At 34.1% G+C, this 12,101-nt stretch overlaps 1 protein-coding gene across 1 annotated transcript; it reads right to left on the bottom strand.

Moving 5' to 3' along the window:
* Positions 1 to 1,031: 1,031 nt before the first annotated feature.
* On the bottom strand, positions 1,032 to 8,463 carry LOC127217636 (synaptonemal complex protein 3-like). The gene is made up of 5 exons (XM_051178622.1): positions 8,256 to 8,463; positions 7,131 to 7,230; positions 3,810 to 3,908; positions 1,756 to 1,857; positions 1,032 to 1,638 (listed from the first exon to the last, which is right to left on the bottom strand). The coding sequence occupies exons 1-5, from the start codon at positions 8,327 to 8,329 to the stop codon at positions 1,567 to 1,569; spliced, it is 447 nt and encodes a 148-aa protein (XP_051034579.1). The 5' UTR covers positions 8,330 to 8,463; the 3' UTR covers positions 1,032 to 1,566.
* Between the last annotated feature and the right edge of the window lie 3,638 nt (positions 8,464 to 12,101).

The raw sequence follows: 12,101 nt of genomic DNA, 5'->3' as shown, positions 1-12,101 counted from the left end.
ACAACTTGCAGGAAGATTGTAGGTTGAAGATTTTGTGGCCTGAAGAGTAACTTCCCACACCACAGACTGGACCATAGGGGTGAAGGCTCCATGCAGACACCAGCTTTACCTCTGAACATTCAATGAGCTGTGTAGATGTTGTCCTCAGCAATGTGTCCAACCCTCCACTGTCAGTTTTTGGAGGGCAACCTTCAGTCCTAGCACAAACCTGGGTTGTTTCGGGATCTCCACAGAACCCCCTCAGCCAAAAGTCTTGACTGAATCCAATCCTGGGTCCTCACTGGAAGCATTGCCCAGCAACAAAAGATGTTCAGTGCAGACTCTGTATCTTCCATTACTAGGGATCCTCTGCAGGGCCACCCTCATAGATTTCAGGAAGTTTCAACTGCACTAGGTTTCCACAATGCCCCCTCCAAATGCCACCTAATTCCAGCTGTCTCTCCCTTCAATCTCTTCTTCCACATTAGCCCCAACCAGTTCCCTTCTGTCCCAGGGAGATCCATGCAACTCTTATAAAGAAAAGCAATTGGGGCTTGCTTAGTTTCAGAGGCTCAGTCCATTATCATTGTGGCAGTATGCAGGTACACATGACATTTTAAGTTATTCCTAGACACAATTTAAAGGTCTTTCCTTTTTTTGTTAGTATGTTTTACAAATCATAGACTATTTTATTTCCCTCAAATTGACTTTACATTTTACTAAGCACAAATAAGTGGATATACATGTAAAATGGGGTTCCTAAATATTTTCCTTCAAGATAAAAGAAGCACAGTGTTATGGCACACACCTATAGTACAAGTCATCTAGAAGGCTGAGATATAAAAATCACATGAGCCCTGGAGTTCAAGACTGATTTGAGAAGCGTGCTTAGAATATATCTTAAAAAGACAGAAAACCTATAACATTATATAATACCTGATTTAACATCCCATAACAGTATTTTATACCTTTTATGAGTGATAAAAATATGTTAAAGCCAAAACTGAAACTTAAATAATCTTTATTAATGAGTGTTAGAGAAAACAAACTCACTATTACAATAAGAGTTTAAATCTTGCTACAGAGGAATGGTTGCCAGTCACATGCCTTTTATATTTTTTTTTGTACAGTACAATAATATATATTTAAAAAGCTTTTGAAAATTTATAATCTTTCACTGCTGTCTTTTCATGAAGAGGCAATAAACATGTTCAATTTTGAGTGAGTACTATACATATAGTACATATACAAAAGTACTATGCATATCTCAGCACATCAAAAATTAAAAATCTCAGTTACTTTGGAGGCTGAGGTGTGTGGATCACTTGAGCCCAGAAATGGGTCACATAGTGAAAGCATATCTCAAAAATAAAACAAAGCAATATGCTGATGCCAAAAAGAAAAGGAAACAACTATCTCTGTGAACAAAAGTTAACTTACATTGTTGGAGAAAAATTTCACTAATTAACAACAAAAAAGCTAAAACCTTAATACATCAGAACAGGTGCTAGTCATTTGCTTGTTTTCATTTTACTCAAACCTGAATTTCTACCATAAAATATTAGAAGTATACTGCTCCACACAGGTTCAATTTTTCAAAGAATCATCAAATAATATGGATTGAAGAGACTTTCGAATATTTGCAATCTCTTGCTGCTGCTGTCTCAAAAAAGGAGAAAATAAATATGATGAATTTTTAGCTGTGTATATTTTAATAAATAAATACTTCAGTATTTCTGCTAAATTATATAATTTCCAGCTTAAAATATAACTTACAGTTTCCATCATATATTTCTTTTGGTATTCAGCTATTTCTTTTTTCAGTTCAATGAATGAAGCAGTATGTAGATTATTCTTACCATCCATGTTCTTCAAAATCTAAAACACAAAAAGCAACTTCAGTTATAATCCATAATGTTTCATCTTAGATTATAAATTATAAAATTCATTTTCATAAGTGAGACTTTATTAATACTCAAATAATGGTCATTATTTATTCCTATTTTCAAAAACATTACAATACATGAATAATATTATATAATGAAGTAAAATAGATCAGACATGAATCAAATGTTGTTAAAAAACAAAATTAGCATAGTTTTCCCCAAATAATGGTTTGATGAACCGTTAAGTTCAAGATGGAGCAAAAACAAACAACAACAAAATATTGTGCATAGTTTCACATGATTCCTAGGTATTCTAGAGGCTGAAGAAGGAGAATAGAGATCTAGAAGTAAGCCCAAGCAACACAGTGAGAACCTGTCTCAAGGCAAAGAGAAAAGATATATAAATAAAGATTACAAAGTCATCTCAGTAAGATAATTTTGAAATATTCTAGTTTGTCTCCAAATGTCAGGTTACATTTTACTGGAACTAGGGTTAAATGTGACAGGAATTCACTAAAGGGAAGAAAATTATCTGTACTATGGAGATCTTTTTAAATTTATGTAAATTACATAATTTTAACTTTAATCTGTATATAGTGGTAAACAATCAGTTAATCTAAGCACTTGGAAGACCAAGGCATGTGGATATCTATGAATCCAAGGCTTGCCTGATTTACACAGCCAACGCCAGGCCTGATAAGGCTGTATAGTGAGACCAGTCTCAAAAATATCATGTTTTAGCAGTTCAGGGTTTTTCCATTTAAAAAAAAAACTTCACATATATGCAACATTGTTTTTTTGTTTGTTTGTTTTTTAAGGCATGGTCTCACTATTTAGCCCAATCAAGCCTCAAACTTGATATTCTTCTATCCTGGCCTCCTTAATACTAGCATTATTGGCATGTGTCATCACATCCAGCAAGGAGAAGTAAACCTCATATCCTCATAACCCCATAAGGGCTTTGAAGAAGTAATAATAATAATAGAAAATTGTTTCTTTTTTCTCCAGTGAGGAAAAACATAAACAAAGATGACAGTGTTTAATAGAATAAACTAAGGTTAGTAGTGATAAGAAAGACGTGATGAAATAATGACCCACTGCACAGAGAAAAATACTGAATCTAGAATAGCTCAGTTTGAAAACCTAAAAGATAGGGAAGAGTTAAAAATTACAGTAATGTTCCTAATGGTAAAGGGGAACATTAAGTGATGATACTATTTAGGTGAAAGCTTTATTAATGCTTTATCAAACATTGGTACCAATCAAAAAACTGTTCCTAGTGAACATCAAAATAAGCTGACAAGTTCTCTGCCTGAAAATGCTTGAAATAACTTTTGTTTTCATGAAAGGAATTTAAAAAATTTTAAGACATACCTTTTAAAATACTTTTATATCTATTTAATATTTAGACCCACATTTCGTAATATGATTATGTATAGACAACTCTCAATCTAAAAATCTCAATTGGCTAGTACTTTATCTCTAATGATTATAAAGTAGCATATGTAGTCATTTTTGGTCAGTGTAACAGTTCTGGAAATGAATATGTCAGAAAATACTACAATACACTCAAAAAAAAGGCCATAATTTCAATTTACTATTCCCTACTCAACAAACACTGGGGATGCAAATACAAAAGATAATATAGAAATGACACAGAGACTTGATCTCAGATAAATAGAAAATTATAACTCAAGTGTTAATCAGCTATGAATATAATTCATGATAAGTACATTGCTAGGTAAAATTACTAGTTTGACATTTCCTATCTTGAATATTATTCATCACAAAAAAATTAGAACTTTATAGCTATATGTAACACTTTTGTTCATAACAATTCAAACTGAAAAGCACTTAAAACTGTATATTAAAATGTTTCTCTAATCAACTTGCAAAAAAACATTATACTTTTTCTGAGGTGATATGTTTCTGGGTACAACATACCTGTATGTATCGTGTGACCATCTGTACAATTAGTTTCACTCTCTGATTGTGTTTAATTTTACATTGTCTTAGCATCATTTTCTGTTGTTTGAAAATGCTCTACAAATATAAAAGAAAGCTTATATAATAATATTTTGGTAAAATAATTTTGTTGTTCTTCTAGGCTTCATATATTATAATTAAACACCGTATCTCTAAGGCATATTCCCATCCTTAACGCAAAAGAATAATTCCAAACTGGAGTCAAAAGGAAAAAATTTCAAATGGATACATGTAACATTTTACTTTGACAAGTAATTTTAAAATCATTAATATGCAATGTGATCATCTTACCAGTCACTGCATTATTTAACTTGTTGAGACTGGGTCACCCTATGTTGCACATGCTAGCTGGGACTTGTGCTTCTGTCTCAGCCTCCCAAACGTCTGATATATTACCAGCATGCACAACCACATGAGAACAAGTAGAAAATCTCCAGATCCAAGTAAAAGCTTAGTTTTTGAAACCTCATGCCTCCAATATATTTAATTTTATTTTCTTCTATATTTTTAAAATTTAAGTGAGAAACAATCGTGGTTTCCAAGTCAATCCTTCTCCTGCTCCTACTCCCCTGACCTTCACCAATCCCCTTTCTGCTCTCCAGGGAGGGTGAGAGGCCTTCCATGGGGATCTTCAAAGTCTGCTGTATCTTTTGGAGCAGGGCCTACCTCCTCCATGTGTCTAGGCTAAGAGAGCATCCCTGTCTGTGGAATGGGCTCCCAAAATCCATTCCTATACTGGGGATAAATACTGATCCACTACCAGAGGCCCCATCTCTCACTTTTCCTTTGTAAACTGCAAGTTTGGAAAATTCAACTCTAGCTAATCTACCTGATGGTAATGTTTTCACCACCCAATGACCTTATTTCACTAAGCATACAGAAACAATATAAAGAAAACATAGAGTCTGTCTTTAGCAACCTATACCTATTTATACTTTCATTTCTCAGGATAGAGCATACTTGCTCTTTACCAGGTTCTGTTTTACATGTCCATCCATTATCAAGAATTCATCTTTTACCGACTCTATCTTTTATTTTTAATTTGAGTCTCTAGCCAGGTCTGTTGACTTTGGTCTGCTACTTTGGAGGATGAAGCGTGAGGATCACAAGGTCAAGGCATGCTAGAACTATAAGCCAGCTTGGGTAACTTAATGAAACCCTGTCTCAAAAGGAACAGTAAGAAGTGTCTGGGATATAACTTAGTGCTAAGAGGCATTTGCTACCATGGATAAAACCCTAGGTTTAAATACCAGGCTCCCAGGACCACAAAAAACAAATAATTAATTTGTCCTAAAGATTATGCCTATTGCTGGGCAGTGATGGCAGATGCTTTGCACTCAGAAGCCAGAGGCAGGTGGATCTCCATGAGTTCAAGGCCAGCCTGGTTTACAGAACTAGTTCCAGAACAGCTAGGGCTGTTACACAGAGAAACCTTGTCTCAACAAACAAATAAACAAACAAAAAGATAGCATGGCATTGGTGGCACATGCCTTTAATCCCAGCACTCACTCAGGAGGCAGAGGCAGGTGGACCTCAACTAGTTCAAGGCCAGTTCTGGTCTATAAAGTGAGTTCTAGGACAGGCTCCAAACTTACATAAGAGAAACCCTGTCTTGAAACAAACAAACAAAAAAACAAACAAACAAGATTATTCCTATTAGCACACAAACACATTATTTCACTTAGCTCAAAAGCCAAAAAAAAAAACAAAAACAAAAACAAAAACAAAAGACAAACCCTAACTCTACAGACCTCTACTTCATTTGTTCTCACAACTACCTAGTCCTTTCTTTCCTGTTCTGTCCTGTACCCATTCTAATTCATTTTTGTTTCATTTTTCACAGTCTTACTGTCTTGCCTGGACCACATTATGTAGACAAAGCTGGCCTCAAACTTAGAAATCTACATGTCTTGGCCTTGCAAGTGTTGCAACTAAAGTTGTTCCCCATCACACCTGCTTCTAACCAGTTTCATACTGACTTAACTAACCAAATCATTCCCTCCAATACACCAATTACTTCCTGCTGTTAAATCTAGCTTACTTGGCCTCTAAGTAGTGTATGGCACAGTTAATGGTCTTTTCTTTACAAATACTTCCTTCACTTGGGGTAGTTTAGTTTTTACCAACTAGGCCTATCCTCATACTTCCCATTTTTATTTTTAATTACTCCCTTGGTATTTCATCAAGGGTTACAGTTTAAAAGCTGCACTTAAACTGGGAATTTTCAATTTTGTTTGTTTAGTTCAGAGTTCTCTCCTGAATCCCAGACTCATATACCAGTGGCCTATTAAACATCTTCCTAAAAAAATGTATATCTCACTCAAATTGAGCATATCCAAAACTGAGCTGACCTAACAACTCCAAAATAATTTGATATGACTAGATTTTGTTTAAATTTTTTGACAATTATAAGCAATGAAAGAAGAAAATATAAAGAGTAACTAATACAGCTATAAAATATATGAGTGGGACTTGAGTTGTATTACAGCTCTGGACATTAAAAGTAAATCATTTTCTGAATTGGTGCTGTGGTTTGGTCATGGTGTGCTTTACTAGTCTGTAAATGGTCCTGGCTTCAGTTTCAAGTCAGAAGAAAGAGGGATGGGAGGCAGGGGCATGGGGGAGAAAGAGAGAGGGGGGTTAAAGAGAAAAAGAAAGTAAAGAAAGGAGGGATGGAAGAAAGGGAGAGAGGAGGAAGGGAAGGGATAAGAATAAAGGGAAGAAAAGCTAAACCAAACCATATTCTTAGTACAGTGTTTTGTTTAGGAATGGGCAAATGACCACAGATAACTCAGTGATGTTGTTCTCTATGAATTTTCCACAGCAGTAGCCAGAAAGTTTGTATCAGTTTGTCTGCATTTTCTAAAGTTTTAGTAAACATAGGACTGAAAGAATTGACATCATAACCCTAGTAAGAATTTGCAACAACATCTAAAAGATACTACGTAAAATACTTCAATTTCCCATTCAACTGTATCTAAAACTAACTTACCCATGATTTATTTCACAGCAAGAAGTAAACTATCTTTATTCTTTTCTTTAAAAAGTTTCTTTTGTTTGAAATTATAGGCATCCCAATTAATATAAGAAGCCCAGTGGATTTTGTGAGTATATTTGCCTATACTTCTTTGGTTTATGGTTCTGCAGGACAAGAACTCGGGCAACAATCGGTAGTGCACCTTGGTTCAGTTCCACAGGTCTAATATAAGGCAAGCATTTAGATTCCTACTTGAAATCTTATTATAAGAGATTAATTATAAAGCTAACTGTGATACAAACCATTATGTTTTCTTGCTGTTTTTTGTATTTCTGCCTCTCCAAATCCCACTGATTAAACAGATCCATAAACTGCTGGTAATACTTTTTCCTAACTTGCATCCTGCAAAACGTAAGAATAAAGGCTCACATTTTATACCAATATGAAAACGATCAAGACAAAATGGAATTCACATATTGTATAGCATAAAAAAGAGGGAAAACATAACAGTTTAAATATTGTGATGGGAACCCAAGAAACAAAATTAGATTTATATAGATTCTAGAAGTACTTCTTTTCCTTACTAAAAATGATCTCATATGGTTTGCCTCTTGAAACCCAAAAAATTTTTTATCATATCTATGTAACATAAATACACATATACATCATATATATATATATATATATATATATAACTGATAAATAAATATACACATATATATACATGTACACATTTCTCAGGAAGATTAATTTCATCTCCAAGCAAATTTTCATTTTTCTACAGGTTCCAATAAAAAAGTAAATTATTTCAGTTGGGTGGTGGTAGGTGAACACCTTTAATCCCAGCACTCAGGAGGCAAAGGCAGCAGATCTTGATGAGTTTAAGGTCATCGTGGTCTACAGAACAAGCTTTAATAGAGCCAGGGCTACACAGAGAAACCCTGTTTAAAAAAAAAACAAAACTAAATGAAACTAAATTTTTTCTAAGTAGGAATAATTCACTAAGCCCTTTTGTCACAGCCAAGATACAGTACGGAGGAATAGTTAGATCAGTTAAAACACACAAGTTATTTTTTATATAAAATGAACTATTTACTACATTGTTCATACAGTTAACTAAAAGACAATAAATAGTTTATGTGGCATCTACCATTTACTCAATATATTTCCAGAGTAACATGAATTACTTTTAAATCTCTCATTTGTTATTTGGAAGGAGCAACCTGTAGTCATCACTGACTTCCAAGAAATACATCTCAATTCTATGAAGGTATGAGATTATAGTACTACTTGCTTAAAGAAAATTAAAGTGAAACACTTTTACTAGAGATTTCAATAGACAGGGGATACTATTCTCCTAAGTAATTTGTACCAATATATACTCAAATATGATATAAACTTGGCTCTAAAGATACCAACAAACTTACATTTGCTCTTCTCTGGTTTTCCAAACTTGTTTCATTTTGTAGCTACTCTCTTTGGAAATAGTTTCAGAGAACATTTGAATTCTTCTTCTCTTTTCAAGAAGAGAATTATTAATCCCATCTATATTGAAAATAAAGGTTTGCCAGGCATTGGTGGTGCACGCCTTTAGTCCCAGCACTTGGGAGGCAGAGGCAGAGGCAGGTGGATCTTTGTGAGTTTGAGGCCAGCCTGGTCTACAGAGCTAGTTCCAGGACAGGCTCCAAAGCAATATCCTCTCTCAAAAAACCAAAACAAACAAACAAAAAACAACAACAACAAAAAAAAACAAAAAAGGAGAGAGAGAAAATAAAGGTTAATGTTAAAGTAACTTTAATTGTTCCTAAACATGCAAGTATATACAAATATGGCTAAAGATTAATAAATAATACCAATGACACTTAAAATTAAATTGAAATGTATCACCAACGTGGAGCACAAAGTTTCACATTTTAGAGTACTTAGAATTTTGCATTTTCATCACAGGGATGTCCAAACAGTAAAGTCAATGCGAATAAACTAGAGTAAACAAAACTTTGAAGTCTGAAAATTTTTGGTCCTATATATTTAGTTCTGATTTTCATAACTGAACATAATTTTTAAATTGAGGCCCAATAATAATGAACACAAGAGGGAAAATGTCAAGGATACCCTTTAAGTAATTCACAAACAAATACCTTATTAGAAAGGAAGTGTTTCTAAATTAAAAAATACTGTTCAATGGAAATGATATTAGTGAGCTTCTAAACTGTGGTTAAAAGTCAAACTTAACTTTTAGAAATTATCCTGAAAGTACAGTCTTATAACTCAAGCTTTAAAATACATAAAAATACCCTCTTAAAATTATAATCCAAGACATATTTAAAACAAATAATATATTTATATAAAATATGGTCAGAAATAATTCTAAATATATTTTTATAAAAAGAGGCAAAAGACCAAAGATGGAAAAATACCTTTGTTCTGGGGAGATGGCCCAATGATTAAAATGGCCCTGAGTTTTAATACCCACCACCCACATAAAAGCCGGGTGTGATGTTGTATGTCCCTGACCAGAGCACTGAGGGCAGAGACAGGCAGCTCCCTGGGACTCCTATGACATTCATTCTCATTGAAATGATAAGGTTCAGATACAAAGAAATCCTGTCTCAAAAAATTGGAGGGGCGGAAGAGATTTCTCAGTAGTTAATAAGAACATTTGTTGCTCTTCCAGAGGACCAGGGTTCAATTCCAACCACCCACATGGGTGCCTTACAACCATTTATACCTCCATTTAATGTCCTCTTACTGCTTTTGAGGGCAAGAGGTAACTGTGTGGTACATACATATATGCAGGCAAAACACACACACACACACACACACACACACACACACACACACACAGAGGAAATGATTGAGGAAGACATTCCAATTTCAATCTCTGGCTGCCACATGCACCTGTACACTTGCTCACACAGGAGCATACCTGAATAACATACACCTAGATAAAAGTGAAAATTACTCACGTAAATATGGAGATAATTTAGGAAAAATTTAAAGTAATTTCATGGAACTTTCTATATAGAGGGTTTTTACTAAGCAGAGCAGGGCATAAAAATTCAACACCTCAAATAATGTTTGTAAACATAGTTTCTATCATAAACAGTAACCATTCAGAAACTATAATGAATCTATACTATTATATAAAATTTTATACTTTCAGGTTGTATAACCACAATTTATGTAACAAATTAAAAATCAACGTCTTTGTCACTACCAAATAGAAAGAAACTCTCTGGGTAAACTTCATGGTGTCAGTAATTCCTATGAAAGAATCAATTATTATTAACTCTTTTAAAAAGAATACTGTTTCCCAAACAGGGTGTTGTGGCTCATGCCTGTAATTCTAGCACCCAGGAAGCTGACAAAGTTTAAATCTAGACTGGACTTCATATCAAGTTCCAGATCAGCTTGAAGTACATAGTAAGATCCTGTCTTAAAAACAAACAAGCAATACACAAAATTAACAAAGAAATTAATGAAGACTATATTTAAAAAGCGCATACAACTGATAAACACAGTATGTTAAACTTCAGGTCTTTCCCTTTCACAACTTTTATTTTCAACTTTTTTTTTTCATTTAATGAGTCTGAATGTTTTGCATGTATGTACATATATATAACTTGTAAACGCCCACAGAGATCAGAAGAGGGAGTCATATCCTCTAGAACTGGAGTTTATAGATGGTTATAAGGCAATGCTGGGAACTGAACTCAGGTCATCTACAAGGGAAGCTCTCAGTCTTAACTGCTAAGCCATTTCTCCAGTACTCTCACAATTTTTTTTAAATATAAAAATAGTTATAAAGGTGTAGGGAATATGGCTCAGTGGTTACTAGTGCTTGCTGCTCTCCTAGAGGACTTGAATTCATTTCTCAGTAACCATGTTATATAGCTCACAATTGCCTGTAACTCCACTTCCAGGATATCTTACCCCACCTTCTGAACTATGGAAGCACTTTCATGTTACAAACGCCCCACTCCCCACCTCCACACGGAGACATATAACAAAAAAAAATAAATTAAATCTTAACAAATAATAATGAATTGTACTAGAGTTTTCAGCTTTATGTTCTCCTTCACAAAAAGGGGAATTCAGAAAGAGCCTTAGAAAATAACTTTTTTGTCTTTCAATACAGGGTTTCTTAGTGTAGATGTGGAGCCTGTCCTAGAACTCAGTCTGTAGACGAGGGTGGCATCAAACTCACAAAGATCCTCCTGCCTCTGTCTCCCGAGTGAGTTCTGGGATTAAAGATGGTCATCACCACCGCTGGGCCCAAAATAAATTTTGTAAACAAAAAGCTGATACACAGAAACACTTGTGGATACTATCACTCAGTCTGTGAATAGAAAGAACTGCAAAACTTTTCCCATCTGGTTTTTTTCTTCTAAAATTCTATTTGAGGTTCACAGGTCTAAAAGCATAAATTTTACTTTTTTTATCATGGAAAAACTTAAGTGGAAAATTTTACATTTATAAATCACAAAATTCATGTGAAATTCTGTGCTAAGAAGGCATTAAATGACAGTTAATAGAACATTGATTAACAATTCCTTTCATATAAATCAATATATAGATTTAAACAATTTTCTGTTAACATACTCATCTTCAAAAACGTACCTCTAAATTTATTCAACATAGTGCGCATTTCATCTCTGTGAAGAAATTACAATAAAAAAAATTAAAGCTGGAAATATAATTCAGTGGTAGAGCATTTGCCTAGCACACAAAAAGTTTACACAGAAAGTCCCTTTAATTATTTATAATATATGTATGGTTTGGAATAAATGTCATATGCAATATAACAAAATATTTTTAGACAATTAAACCTTTATTATTATCTTATTGCTGACAATTCCTACATGTATATCCCCATTACTTCAATTTCATTTTATCCATTTCCCACTCCTGCTATACCCCTTTTTCTCCAAATGGTGTCCTTTCTATTTTCGTGTGTGTGTGTGTGTGTGTGTGTGTGTGTGTGTGTGTGTGTGTGTGTGTGGTGTGAAGGTCTTAAGCAGGTGGCCATGGTTGCTAGGCTTGAACTAGCTATATAGTTGACAATGACCTTGAATTTCTGATCTTCCTGCATTTACTTGTCTAGAGCAGGAATTACAGGTATTACTTTTGAAGTATTGAACTGGCAAAAAAAAAAAAATTGAAAACATTACTCCATATGTCCATCCACTTCTGCAGGAGGCCATTTCTTCTCGTCTTTCTCAAATACTGGGCTCTTTTCTATTAACAATAAAAATGAAAAACATATTTGAAAT

This window comes from Phodopus roborovskii, unplaced genomic scaffold (assembly GCF_943737965.1).
Source record: "Phodopus roborovskii unplaced genomic scaffold, PHOROB, whole genome shotgun sequence".
Classification (NCBI taxonomy): Eukaryota; Metazoa; Chordata; class Mammalia; order Rodentia; family Cricetidae; genus Phodopus; species Phodopus roborovskii.
The sequence above is the reverse complement of the archived record's forward strand: the minus strand, read 5'-3'. Positions and strand labels throughout refer to the sequence as shown.

What these genes read in the sequence shown, in the direction of transcription:
- LOC127217636 (XM_051178622.1), bottom strand. Translation starts at nt 8,329, where the DNA reads ATGTTCTCTGAAACTATTTCCAAAGAGAGTAGCTACAAAATGAAACAA. An exon ending in AAAACCAGAGAAGAGCAAAT is followed by an intron (nt 7,231 to 8,255) that starts GTAAGTTTGTTG and finishes TACGTTTTGCAG; the next exon opens with GATGCAAGTTAGGAAAAAGT. An exon ending in TGGTCACACGATACATACAG is followed by an intron (nt 1,858 to 3,809) that starts GTATGTTGTACC and finishes TTTGTGTTTTAG; the next exon opens with ATTTTGAAGAACATGGATGG.